This window comes from Carcharhinus amblyrhynchos, chromosome 11, assembly GCF_965287045.1.
Source record: "Carcharhinus amblyrhynchos chromosome 11, sCarAmb.v2.hapA, whole genome shotgun sequence".
Classification (NCBI taxonomy): domain Eukaryota; kingdom Metazoa; phylum Chordata; class Chondrichthyes; order Carcharhiniformes; family Carcharhinidae; genus Carcharhinus; species Carcharhinus amblyrhynchos.
Window position 1 is genome coordinate 31,565,441 of NC_137334.1, and position 13,982 is coordinate 31,579,422.

At 44.5% G+C, this 13,982-nt stretch overlaps 1 protein-coding gene across 3 annotated transcripts in view; it reads right to left on the reverse strand.

The window, feature by feature from the left end:
* The window catches only part of myo1b (myosin IB), a 272,073-nt gene that overhangs the window by 76,924 nt on the left and 181,167 nt on the right, over positions 1 to 13,982 (reverse strand). For all 3 annotated transcript variants that reach the window (XM_080198810.1, XM_080198808.1, XM_080198809.1), the window contains exons 10-12: positions 8,731 to 8,878; positions 7,203 to 7,321; positions 2,151 to 2,237 (exon numbers count right to left, since the gene is read on the reverse strand). In XM_080198810.1, coding sequence (XP_080054936.1) covers positions 2,151 to 2,237; positions 7,203 to 7,321; positions 8,731 to 8,878 — 354 coding nt within the window. The remainder of the gene's footprint in view (positions 1 to 2,150; positions 2,238 to 7,202; positions 7,322 to 8,730; positions 8,879 to 13,982) is intronic.

A 13,982-nucleotide genomic window follows, 5' to 3' on the forward strand; every position in this document is an offset into this window, starting at 1 on the left:
ACACTTTCCCTCTTCGTGGGAGTGGGATTGTTGAACTAAGGTTTACACGTGAGCCATTCACAAAGGCAACTGCCATTTAAAACACCAGTTGCTTTCACTGAAACGTGATTTTGGAAGAACAGGAGTGTGGAAACTAGAGTGTGCAAATTAGTACAAGAAAGAGATCTAAATTTGGTGTATGGATTTAAATGATCAGGGTACCCATTGGGAGAGGTAACGTACTCCTATTAATAGGGTTCTAGGCACCACAGGAAGAGGTAAGACATCCCATATGGGAGTTAAGGCACCTTTTTGGATTGTTAGTGAACATAATTAAACAAGAAAACATAATTAATCAAGATCATTGGAACTGTCCAGCTGTCAAACTCATTCGGGAGGTATCAAAATTATCAAAGCCATCCCAGAGGCACCAGGGCTCCCCAGGAGGTGCCGGAGCTGTCAAGGATCTGACCAAATATCCTAGTTGAGTTGTTAGGGAGAGGCAAGGGCAAAGGCAGGTGGGTGTGGGAAGGCACTAAGTTGGGACATGGTGTATGTGTTCCATGGGGATGGGTTGGGGCCCTTGAGTTGGCATAGGTGCCATGGAGATTTATTGGGGAGCATGGGTCAGCATAGATCAGGTTGGATGGCGCATAGGAAATGTGTGGGAGGTGAGGACTGAAGTTTATGCTTCATGATCTTTCTATTCATTTAATCACAATGCTAGCCTTTTGCCCAGCCTGCCACTGTACCCAGCAGTCTGTGCAGTCGTTCCTGGGTCACCCATCCCACCTCCTGTTTCAATACACCCTCCAACTGCCCCGTGGAAGGACATTTTTAAAGGTTGGGTTCCCTGAGCCAGAAAAAAAATTCACTGAACTCAGCGGATCTGACTCAGGGTATGTAAATGAGCAGCAGCTGCTGCTGGGCTTTGAGTGAATGGACGCTGGCCATTATGTGTGCAGTGCAGAGGAAGCAAATTTTTTTTTAACCAAAAATATACTTTATTCATAAAAAAAACTCGATTAATCTATTTCAAATATGCAGGGCTTTGAATAGCAAACACAACGTGGAATCAAAACACTTTTACAGATCTGTACAAATTACAATGACTACATTTCAAAACTTAAAAAAGTATATCCATGCCTCAATATTTACAGATTTGTTCTGATTACAATGATTACATTTCAATACCTAAAACTTTCTACATGCCTCAATAAATTACTGTGTGCCGTTAGTGCTCAGGTTGGCACACAGCTCCGCAGGTCGAGGGTATTCTGCAGTTCCCGGGCCCTCGGTCTGCCTCTGTTAAAAGGCCTTACAGTGTGGCCTTTCCCCACTGTGCCTTTGCGGCAGCTGCCCCAAGCTTCAGCGCGTCCCTCAGCACGTAGTCCTGGACCTTGGAATGTGCCAGTGTGCAACACTCGGTCGAGGACAGTTCTTTCTGCTGGAAGGTCAGCAAGATTCGGGCGGACCAAAGTGCGTCCTTCACCGAGTTGATGACCTTCCAGCAGCAGTTGATATTCCTGCCTCAGAGGGGAGCCACTGAGGGCAGCAGACAAATCACCAGGTGGACTGGCACTATCAAGGCTGGCATGCACACCAGGTAAGTTCAATCTTGTTCAAGAGAAGGTACTTAAAAGAAAAACTACAACTTAAATTCAGCTGCTCTAGAGATCCACGATAAGAGAAATGGTGAAAGCATTTTATAGGAGCAGCATAACTTAGTAACTAAATCTCTTTAGCATAACAACATGAAGGGAATAAATTAACATTTTTGCCTGTCTCGATTAGTAAGAGGTTACACACAGAAGAATGGACAATTCATCTCATTTGTGAAGCAAACAATTTCACACAAGGCTTGTAGCTATGAGTTTGAGTAAAAAGATATTCCCCATTCCTTCAATAATCCACCACTCAGCTTATTACTAAAGACACATTTTACAGGAGGCTAAAGTGAGACCCAGACCTGGGAGGCATTTCAGCTGATTAGGTTTACAGCCAAAAAATTCCATAATGTAGAGTCATAAATATAAATATTCATAAATATAAACATATAATTCCTTCATGAGAATATTTAATCAATAAAAGAATCTCACAAAGCTATTCATTTCCAAGAAGGACCATTTGATTGTTTAAATTCTCAGCTAGCAATATGCAAACTACAGTACCTTGATGCTCTCATTGATTCTGTTCACAAGCCAAGTGAATAAGCGATTATAAAGGTTTTTTGCCAAGGCATCACGCGCATAATAAGCCTGAAAACAAGGAAAGACAAACCATCATTGGAAAAGTGATATCTTAGTATAAAGGTGGACACTTCTACTTTTCTAAACTTTGAACTTTGGTTTAAGTTGTGCTTCGTTTCAAGTTTCAGCAGAACCAGAAGACATTGGACGGGATTTTCTGGCCCTTCCCACTGGCAAGTTCTTCTGGTCCCACTGAAGACGACCCCAGCACTGTGGCTTCCCTGCCAGTGGGACTGGTGAGCCATGCAAAATGTTGCAGACTTCAGCAGGACTGGAAAATTCCCCCGGCAGCCAATGGAGAACCATCTCCACCACAGGAAAACCCATCGCTGCCGGTGTAGGGGATAATTCCGGCATTGTTCTCATCTCTATTCATATCAATCATCATTTCCAATAATTTCCTAAGCAGTATGTATGGCTATTACTGGACATAGGAAAGCAGTGTCAGGCAAGAGCAGGAGGCACTGCGGGAAAGATTGAGGATGCAATGTTCCAGTCCACCTCCCCACCCCTAAGGCGGGTTTCCTGTGTTGAAGGCAGCTTGCCTCTGGAATATTCTCGCCCTGCCAAATCTAGGCTGTTTTGCATGGCTTGCCCTTTCCACGATGAAGGGGCCAGCTACAATGGAACCAGAAGATTCTGCTGGCAGGAAGGGCTGGAAAATCCTGTCTTGAGAATTTCAAAGCCAAAGTTGGATTCCGAAGATTGGCATTGAACCCCTTACCTCTTCCTGACTGTCATGAATATTCTAATTGAGCAAACGCAACAGTAAATGCCATGGTCAATGATGTTTGCAGATGTGGTGGGGATGAGGAAAACATGTTTGAGTAGTTGGAGAACAGGAGAAAAGCACTGGAAGACAAAAGTAAGAAGATCAGTCGAACAAAGACCCAATTCAGAAGCTGTCATTTTGAGTCTAGGGAAGAGGGATCAGAGTGAAGGTGGAAAGATTTGAGCGAGGACTTGGAGAAAGTGAATAGCTTCAAATATCTTGAGTCAGTGATGACAGAAGACGGAAGGACAAATGGGAAAATCAACTAACAGATTACTTCTGGATGGAGTCATTGGAAGCAGTACAATGGAACGTTATGTGACAGAATAGTATAGCTCAAACTGAAAGGAAACATCTACAAGGACAGTTGAGAGACCGGCCTTGTTATATAGTGCAGAGGCTGAGGCAACATCAAAAAAAGAGTGGAACAGCAACTGGGCACCAATGAAATGTAGATGAGGAAATGAATGTGAAGAGTAACCGAAAAGGGAAAAATCAGGAACTAGCACATCAGGGGATCAGTGAAGATTGAGGAAGCATCAATGAAAGTAGCCGAGAAGAGATTGAAATTGTTTTTTTTAATTCATTTATGGGATGCTGGCATCGATGGCTGGGCCAGTATTTTTTGCTCATCTTTAACAGCCCTCTGCTAGAGAGGGCATTTGAAAGTTAACAAAACCTGGTGTCACATGTAGGACAGACCAGGTAAGAATGGCCAATTTCCTTCCCTAAAAGGACATTAGTGAACCAGGTGAGCTTTTACAATAAAGATTAGGCTTTTAATTACAAATTTCCTTTTCACCATCTGCCATCATAGGATTCAAATTTGGGTCCCTGGAGCATCACCCAGATTTTCACTGAATTCAAATTTTATCATCTGCTGTGGTGGGATCTGAAATCAGGAACCCAGATTTTGCCCTAGGCCTCTGGGTTACTAATCTCGTGACAATACCACTACACCACCATCTTTCCTTGGTTGGCTGTTGTGGAAGGAAAGAGAAGAAATATGGTGAGGTGAGTGATAGTGGTGGGACTGCCAGGAAGAGGGCAAAGAGAAAGGCCCAAGAATAAATGGAAAACTATTGTGACCTGCTGAGGGGGAGGGGAGAGGGGGGTGGGTACCTAGGCAATGAAGGGAAGGGAGGCGTTTCAACCAAATTCTAGAAAAAATTCCAAATCAAAATCAAGTTCTGCAATCCAAAAGTTGAGTATAATCAATAAAGCAGTTTTGGAGGCACAAGTCAATACTTAAAAGTAAATAATAATTTATTACATGTACTTCACAAGTACAATGTCAATAAATATGTGAAAAACAAGCTGCATCCACAGTATTTTCTCTTCCACAGAATTTATAGTTGAATCAGGCAGCCAAAGGCTACATCAAAGCTGCCCTTCAAAAAGAGAAAGGATTCTTATATCAACCTAGGAAAGTGTGCTTTTTTGCTGCAATTTGCCATCATTACCGTTTCTGGATTTTAACTGGAGAAGTGCCCAGTTTTTTTGCTCATTTATTAGGATGTGGTTCTTTGACTTAACCCGAAAGGCATGAGGTGAAAGTAACACAAGGAGAATGGCTACTTGAGTCAGACTAACAGGGAACTCCCAGCATCCACAGAACTGTGTCCTGGCAACAATCAACATTTGCAGTAGGTGGGACAATTGGAAACAAACCAAAGGTAAAATAAAAAGCGAGAGAAGGCCACGTGTCAAGCCTAGCAGTTGCAAAATACAATGAACAATCTGTCCCTACTGTGGATTCAATCCAATCTCAAATCAAAGCTTCTGCATTGTTTTAGCCTGACCCTTCGGGTTAATCAAATAAAGCTTTGAGATGTAGACTCCAAATTACTCATCCTTAATCAGCAGCCTTCCCTGCTGCTCAGCAAACAATAATGTTCTACACAATGTTCAAACATCTTTGAACTTGTACCTACCTGTATCGCTTAGTGATTTCAATCTCCAATTCAACCATCTTGCTTTTTTTTATTTTCAAACCCTTCCTGTCCTCTCTTTACCTCTCCATTCTGAGAAGTGCTCCTACCCAAATTCACTGCCACTCCCTCAGCGTGGTAAGAGCACATCTGGAGTACTGAGAGCTGTTTCAGGACCCTGATCTAAGGAAATATGCTACTTAATTGAAGGCAGTTCAAAAGTTAACTAGGATGATCGCCAGCATGGAGGGATTATCTTATGTGGAAAGATTAAACAGGTTGAGATTCTATTCATTGGAATTTAGAAGAATAAGAGGTGATCTCATTGAAACATATAGAATTCTTAAGGAGCTTGACAGGGTGTTTCTCTTCATGACCGAGTCTACGGCCACAGGGCATAGTCTCAGAATGAAGGGGGTGCCAGTTTAAGACTGAGCTGAGGAGGAATTTCTTCTCTGAGGGTTGTCTCTCTTTGGAACTTCTTGCCAGAAAGAGCTGTGGGGCCAGTGTCATTATGTATATTTAAGGCTGGGATAGATAGATCTTTGATCATTAAGGGAATCAAGGGTTACAGGGAAAGGGCAGGAAGTGGACATGAGGAGCGTCATCGGATCAGCCATGATCCTATTGAATGGTGGAGCAGGCTTGAGAGCTCGAATGGCCTACTCCTGTTGCTAAAAAAAATGCTTCCCATCTCCTTCATTCTCTCTGTTCCAAGTGTCTTTAGCATGGACAAGACATCCTTATATTTTTCACCACTAATATCCCAATACCACCTCCATCACCAAGCTGTCAAATGCCAAAACGTTGATTCTCTAATTGTCACAAATCTTCTGCAACTGTGGATCTTTTCAAATTCTCCCTTACTTCCACAAGCAAGCCATTTTTGGAAAAGTCTTTAATCTTGCCCATTCTGGTAGCTCCCTCATTTTGTCACATCTTTACTCTCTCACATCCAAAGGATGCAGAGTCGAATGTATCTGATGCACAACTGGTTTAGGCACTTCTGGTCAAACTAGGCCTCACTCACCTCTTCCTAATATTTTCATCAGCCTACAGAACAGAAATAACTCCCAGCTTATTTATTCCACTAATGATCATCTCCGTAAATCTCTTATGCTTCCTCCATCCTTACTGACAAGTGTCAGGAACTCGGATTTCTTTACCACTCAGACTGAGCTATTTATTCAATTGTTTCTGCCTTACCCTCAAAACTAAACTTGGTCCAGGCTTTGATCAAACCCTCAATCTGAACCCGATTGGAAAAAGCTTTGTTAATCTCCTATCTTCCTTTAGGCCTCTCTGAGCTGATCTTGCCAATGCTACGAGCTTATTGTTCCCTTGACCTCATTCCCATTAAAATCCTGATCAGTCAATTTGCCTTTATGCTAGTTAACAATGACAGTGATTTCCTCTTCTCAGCTACTTTCTGTCCCTCTTACAAAACAGTCAACTCCGCCCCCTCAAAAATCCCAAACCTTACCTCCTGCTCCATCTTCAATCTTCCTTCCCACTCCAACTTTCCTGCAGAAAAATTTTGCCTTCTAAATCCACATCCTGCCTCCATGTTTGAGCCTTTATGATGAGCTTTCTGGCCCGTCACAGGACTGAAACGGAGCTATTCAACCACAAGTGGCATCCTCTTACTATGAATAGGGTACATTATATTTCTTTAATTATTCCAATACTCCTTGATGACCTCCAATCCTCTCTATTCTGTGGCTTGTAGATCATCCAAACCTCTGTTGCTAGTTTGCTGGCAAGTCATGGCAAGTTTCATGGCAAGTCTCAGTTCACCCATCATTCATGTCCTTACTGACCTACATTGATGTAGGCAAGTCCCCAACATCCCTAACTTAAAATTCTCATTTCCAATATCGTTAAGGCTTTGCTCCTGCCCATTTTTGTAATTCCCTCCAATCCTACAACCCACCTGGCACTCCCTGTGGCCTGACCTGTGCCAGGCATATCTGCCTCCCTTCACAATACAACTGCCAGTAATGCCCCTCTCTACCTACCCAGGACCCATGTTCTGGAAATTTCCTTCACCTCTTGACACCCTCTATTCTGACTAAGGTTTGGCCATTCTTTTCTCATCTCCCGCTTTGCCTTGTGCTCATATGTTTCCGATTATGCTTCCAAGATGTTTTTGACATTAATGTGCCACATAAGTGCAAGCTGCTGTAACAAAGAAAGCTGTGTAACTTAGCTGTGTAACAAAGAAAGCTGTGTAACTTAGCTGTGCACGTTGCGAGACTCTGGCACATTTACCTGGGCCACATTTAATGTGGTTGAGACTTTCTCTTGTTTTGCCTCCACTGTTCGGAAACTAAAGGCTCTCTCCAGCACAGCCTGATCTTGGCCAAGTAACTCACAGATCTCCTTTAGCTCTGCAAATATAACAAATAACTGCAGCATCTGAATCAACAGCGTGAGAAATTCGACAAGCGGAGGGTTAACTTACAAATTTAATTAAAAGTTTTTACTGAGCCACTGGCTCAAACATTCCATATTACAAGTAATTTTCCCAATCTTTAATGTTTTCCTCTTTTAGGTCTCTGTATCCAAGCAGATCCCCATATCCAAGCTTTGGAACAATTCTTGGCAATGTTGCCTAATTTGCTTTTGTGACTATTATCCTGCTGCACATCAATCCAGACTGAATCATCCCCCTCAACTTCCAGCTGGAGGGAGAATGTTCTGGAATGAACAGTTCCCTGTAGCTTCTGTCAATGTTCCTTTGTGACCACCCAATAAGTCAATGGTGTGCCTCTGCAGAAAGGTCTGTGCCAGATATTATTTTCCATCCACTGAAATGTGGTCCATCATCTTGAGGCTCAAGGCTCAATGCCAGACTGGCAAAAACTTGTCGATAATAATAATAGGCAGACTCAAATCCTACTAATTAAACTTTCCAATCCTGTGCCCTCAGCCACTGTGGGTTTGGTTGTGGGGGGGCATTCAGTCATGATGAGGGTGATGAGTGGAACCCCCACTGCCCTCCAACCTCCACTCCAATTCAATGAGTGGCAGGAAAGTCCATGGACAAACAAGAGTCCCCCACCATCTGTTGAGGCTATTAAGTTGCCAATTAATGGCCATTTAAGGGCCTCATCCCCAGACTGCTGGCATTAACAGTAGGCTTGCTAAGTGGGTAGCACAACAAGCAAACCCTAGCTTGTAGGGTTTGGAGTGGGGTGGGAGTATCCCTCACTTAAAGGCATTCCATGCATGATTGAGGGACCTGGCATTGGGAAGGGGGGGGGGGTAATATATAGAGCCACACCATTCCGTTGCTGCTGAACTCACTCCACACCACTCCTTTATGGCCACCCTATGCCACCACACCCCCTGCCCCATCGTCCCTGCTTTCCCCTCACATCATCATTCACCCCTAGCCTGAGATCCTAGGCCTTGGCTGGGTGTCGTGGTAGCAGGGGCCACCATTTCCCTGGTGGTGCTGTGATTCAAGACAACTGCCCAGCAACTCGTGACAGGCATGATCTCCGCCCTCAGGGTCCTTGTTCTGGCAGGGAGGGGAGGGGGTGCCGAAAGAGACCTGCTATTGGCCTGTTAGATGGCTGATTCGTAGATGATGTGGTGGGCCTTCTGAAAAGAATTGTCGGGATCTCACTGACTCTTCAGCTGGTGGCCAACACCCTTGGTACCTCCCAAAATAACCGCTCAACCCTCAGAAGAAGCTTTCCCTTTCACAGTGGTATGATACCAGGAGAAGATAAAAATTGACATGAACGTTGCATTCCAAAGTCTGCACAGGGGTTGGCAACATCGCTCCTACCATTTTTGTCTTGGATGCGGCTCTCATCTAAGCCATTAACTCGAGACTCTGGCTTGAATTCAATATTTCCCAGCTTGAGCACTGCAGCCACCACCTCCAGGACTAACTCTACTTCATCGTCCATGAAACCAACAATCTGCATGGCATTCTGCAGGAGGGGAAAAAGAGCAGAGAACGGGAGAATTATTAGAAGTGCAGACTCAAAGACATGCGTCAGAAGGAGGGCTATAAATGGCCTGTCTCAGCCTGATAATGAGAATTAGGAAGTGTTTTCTCACACCTGCAATTAAGATAGGAAATGGTTCATTGCACCCAGACACGTTGGACTTTGTCCCGATGTTTGCAATTCCCTGCAATTTACTGTGCTAAAACGGATGTAAAATTTAGATAGTCTCCTGGGACGAAGGCAATCTTTGTATTTAGCTTCCAGATGTTAAATTCCCATTGCATTTAAAATTGTCCTAAAATGCCTGGTGAGAATAAATTTACTGTGCACCTGGTAACAATGCCTCCTGCTGCTGGTTGGACAAGCTTACATCAATACATTTTTGGACATCAAAAGGTCATGTGCAGCCAAACCAAGAAAGAAAGATGGGATGCAGATCTCAGGCATCACTTCTGAACCCATATCCTATTACTGTACATAGGAAGCATTATTCCATCTTGCAGCATTTTATTACATTAAAAAAAGCATCACTAAACAGAGCTGCTGTGTTACCTGTTGACAGATTAAAGAACACTGCATCATTTAACTTACTATCATTCCATTACCCTATCATTATAAACATGTCTGTCTCAGGTATACAAACTTGCATAGTGTTGAAAAAAGAGACATGCTGTCTAAGCCATTCGCTGTTTACTCACCAGGACAGATTTGCAAGATTACCAATAATAAAGGGAACAACTTATGCTGCATGAGAAGTGTGTGCCATTTGGTTGGCCAGTGGACTTAATTGGTACAGGCATTGCCACAGAGAATGAGCGGGAGCAGTTAATTGCCAAGCTTTTGTTCAAATAAGGCAGATTGACTCTGATTAGTGAAGGCATTTCCATGGGGAATAAATCAGTTTTTGGCTGTCTATCAAGATTCTGTTTAGTTGGGAAGGCGCAATGCATAAACATGCTCCTTCTGTCTGCAAAAGGTATGTGAATAGATATGGGTTCTATCACATGTAACTGAGTCACACTGTGAGTCTGACTGATAATCTCAAATTGGTTTTCAGTGTAATTCTTAGCACACTCCAGATTGTTTAGACAACTGGGTCCAAACACAGAATCACATCTATAGATCGACACAAAGGTGGTCTTGCTGTCCTCGCCTGCAACCCCATCAGTCAGCCTGGGACACAGGACCCTTCAGCTTCTACCCTTTTTCTCATTAATGCAGCAGAAAGCTCAAATTTCTATTATTGCTGAGAAAAACATCAGACAGTGCCACAGAAAGTCATCCATCACTCCTGAAATTAGCTTCCCAATAAAAATACATTTGATTTTGAGAGATCGAGTAAGAAGCCAGGAACAAGGAGAATATGGAAATACCCACTCAACTCAGAGATTGAGAAGCACAGTGAAAGTTCAGACCATAAGGCTCTAACTCCTAAAAATACTGTAAACAAGCCAAAACTAAATTAGATAAATCTCAAGTGTATTTTAGAAAGCAGTACTTTGCATGAAGTTTATATTTTTGGAGTTTATTTCTGGTTAGACAAAGGTTAGCAGCCTTATTTATGGGCATCAACTCACATGACTGACCAAGTGTATGCAACAGAAAACCCAAATCAAAATATTCACTGACTCATACTCGTATTCAGTAAGGGATTTTTTGTTTAAGCAAGCGGGGCAATGGGAGAGGGGTTGCATTTTTATAACTTGCTACATTTTGAATATTGCTAAATTAGCAGGCCTATGAAAAACAGCAAGGGGTGGGACTAAAATTGATTAGGGATAGTCAACACGGTTTTGTGAAGGGTAGGTCATGCCTCACAAACCTTATCGAGTTTTTTGAAAAGATGACCAAAGAGGTGGATAAGGGTAAGGCAGTTGACGTGGTGTATATGGATTTTAGCAAAGCGTTTGATAAGGTTCCCCATGGTAGGCTACTGCAGAAAATGCAGATGCACGGGATTGAGGGTGATTTAGTAGTTTGGATCAGGCAATGGCTAGCTGATAGAAGACAGAGGGTGGTGGCTGATGGGAAATATTCAACCTGGAGTTCAGTTACAAGTGGTGTACCGCAAGGATCTGTTTTGGGGCCACTGCTGTTTGTCATTTTTATAAATGCCCTAGATGAGGGTGTAGAAGGATGGGTTAGTAAATTTGCTGATGACACCAAAGTTGGAGGAGTTGTAGACAGTGAGGATGGATGTTACAGTTTGCAGAGGGACATAGATAAACTGCAGAGCTGGGCCAAGAGGTGGCAAATGGAGTTTAATACGGAAAAGTGTGAGGTGATTCACTTTGGTAAGAGTAACAAGAGTACAGAATATAGGGCTAATGGAAGGACTCTTAGTAGTGGGGGTGGTGAGGGGGGCCTGGTTTGTGCTATTTTCTGCAACAGGGCAGGTTTGAAGGTGTGCATCCCATAATCATGTCTTAGTACCATATTTAAAAGGTACCCAACATCACTGAGGAAAGAAGATGGATCGCCTGAAAAAGGAGGTGGAAATCTGGGAACAGCCTGGGGCTGAAGGATAAATCTCGTTGTTGACACAAAAGCTGGAAGATTCACCTTGTAGATGCTCCCCCCAACCCAATGCTGTCGTGTTCCAGTGTCCAGGATCAGCCCCACACTACCAGCCTCCCAATCACTGACCAGCTCCGTGACCCTGCAACGCTGCCTCTCTGACCCCCCTCCCTACGCACAGACTGATCACCAGATGCATACCCCATGTCCTCCTCAGGCAAGTTCCAACTTTTGCACATCACGTTGGCCCAGACGCGTTCTGGACCAGTGGGCAGCACGGTGGCATAGTGGTTAGCACTGCTGCCTCACAGCGTCAGGGACTCGGGTTCAATTCCCAGCTGGGGTCACTGTGTGGAATTTTCACATTCTCTCCCTGTCTGCGTGGGTTTCCTCCAGGTGCTCCAGTTTCCTCCCACAGTCTAAAAGACGCACTAGTTAGGTGCACTGACCCGAACAGGTGCTGGAATGTGGCAACCACGGGAATTTCACAGTAACTTCATTGCAGTGTCAATCTAAGCCTTATTTGTGACTAATAAATAAACTTTAACTTTCTCGCTGGTTGGGGAATTCCACTCTGAGTCCAGGGTATGCATGCAATAGGCATGAGCCTTGCAAACCATGGAGTTCCCATGCTTGCTTTCCATTCTGTGCTGATCCTAGCTGAGCCAATAGTGACAATTGTTCTTAGATCATCTGGTTTTCCTTTGAACAATTTCATACTCAGGATGGGCATTGCCCATCATCTATTTGCATTTAGGAAGCTGGTTGTGGGCCTTCATTTTGAACAGCTGCAGTCCAGTTATGAGCAGAAACCGGCTGTTATCGCTGCTCTGAACACTATTAACAGATTGACGTGTATTTGTGTGGAGATCAACCAGGAGTTGACGCCTTCAAGCAGGAAAAAGAGAAGATTTTGTGGAGAAATTACAGAGACATGGGATTCTCCCAAAAATACAATAGTGTCAAATTTGAGTAAAAACTGGAGTAAATCCCGCTGGCTTTATCAACGGGAGTTTCAAAATGAATCTCCCACACTGTGCACTGCACAGTGCACCACGTAAATGAGTCCAAAAATCAGTGGGCAGGGCAGGGGAGACCGGCAGCATAGCACTGAGGAGGCACTGCTCATGCACCATGTTATCAGAGTGGAGATAGTGCATGTGCAGTGGACCTGTTTCAGATGAGCCCTGCTACCTCAGAGCTGCTCCTCCAACCCCCCACACAGACCAAGCGCTAGCCCGGGCCAGCCACTCCCTCCCCACCCTGCCTCAATGTTCTTCATACCCCCTGCAGCCCTGATCTTCTCATCTCCCCCCTCCAACCCCACAGTCCCAACTCCCTCCAACAGGCTGACTCCACACCCCCAACTCCAATGGCAACCCCAACTGATGACCTCCCTCCGTCGCGCAGCCCAATTGCAGAGTGGCATTGAGATGCCACCCCAGAGGCCCTGCTCCAATAAGGCCCCGCACCCATGGCACTGCCTGATGCCTGGTAGGCAGTGCTAAGGTGCCTAAGATGGCAATGCCCAGGGGGTACCCATCCCCTGGCCCTTAGGGAGGGCCTCGATGGCTCCCCCTTCACTTCAGCAGGGTTGGGCTGCCAGCTTCTTACAAGTGGGGAGCTACACTAAATCCCACTGGATTGAACCCTCCTGGGTGGGGATGCTAATGGGCCTGCTAATTGTATTTAAATTGTATTCAAATAACGTATGCAGCTCCATGCCGATTTCCGGCACGATGCTGGAAATCCGGTTGCCGGAGACATGCGGAGGCCTTGGCACCCAGCGGGGAGCCCGTGAAATGGCCTTTGCTAGAGTCTCCCAGCCCACTGCACTACAGAAGCAGCCCTGTTGGCTGGGAGAGAATCACCCCCATGATTGCTGTTGGTACCCAGTTTTTAAAATCAGTTGTTTTGAGCCTGAACAATGCATTTTGAGGAGATGTTTTGATGATCAGTATCTAATAAAGACTGTGCCATTTGAGGACGGTGGATGGGATTGTAACTATATCTTCCCCACAGAAACTTCCTGATCGCTTCAGCATAAGTGTTTATTTTACAAGTAGAAGTGGGACATCTCTCAATTTATTTTTGGAGTGGATTTTCCTTTGAAATCTTGTAGTTTGCCCACAGACGATCAATACTGGCAATTGAACAGAACGCAGTACATGATAACCTTAGTTAAGCTGGTGATATGATTGTTATTTTTGCTGTACTGGTTCTGTCAGATGGGTGGCATGGTGGCACAGTGGTTAGCACTGCTGTCTCACAGCGCCAGGTTCCTGTGTTCAATTCCCAGCTTGGGTCATTGTCGATGTGGAGTCTGCACATTCTCCCCGTGAATGCGTGGGTTTCCTCCAGGTGCTCTGGTTTTTCCCCACAGTCCAAAGATGCGTGGATTAGTTAGATTGGCCATGTTTAAATTGCCCCTTAGTGTCAGGGGGACGAGCAGGGTAAATACATGGGGTTATGGGTATAGGACCTGGGTGGAATTGTAGTCTGTGCAGACTTGATGAGCCAAATGGCCGCCTTCTGCATTGTAGGGATTCTGTGATTCTATTCTATTATC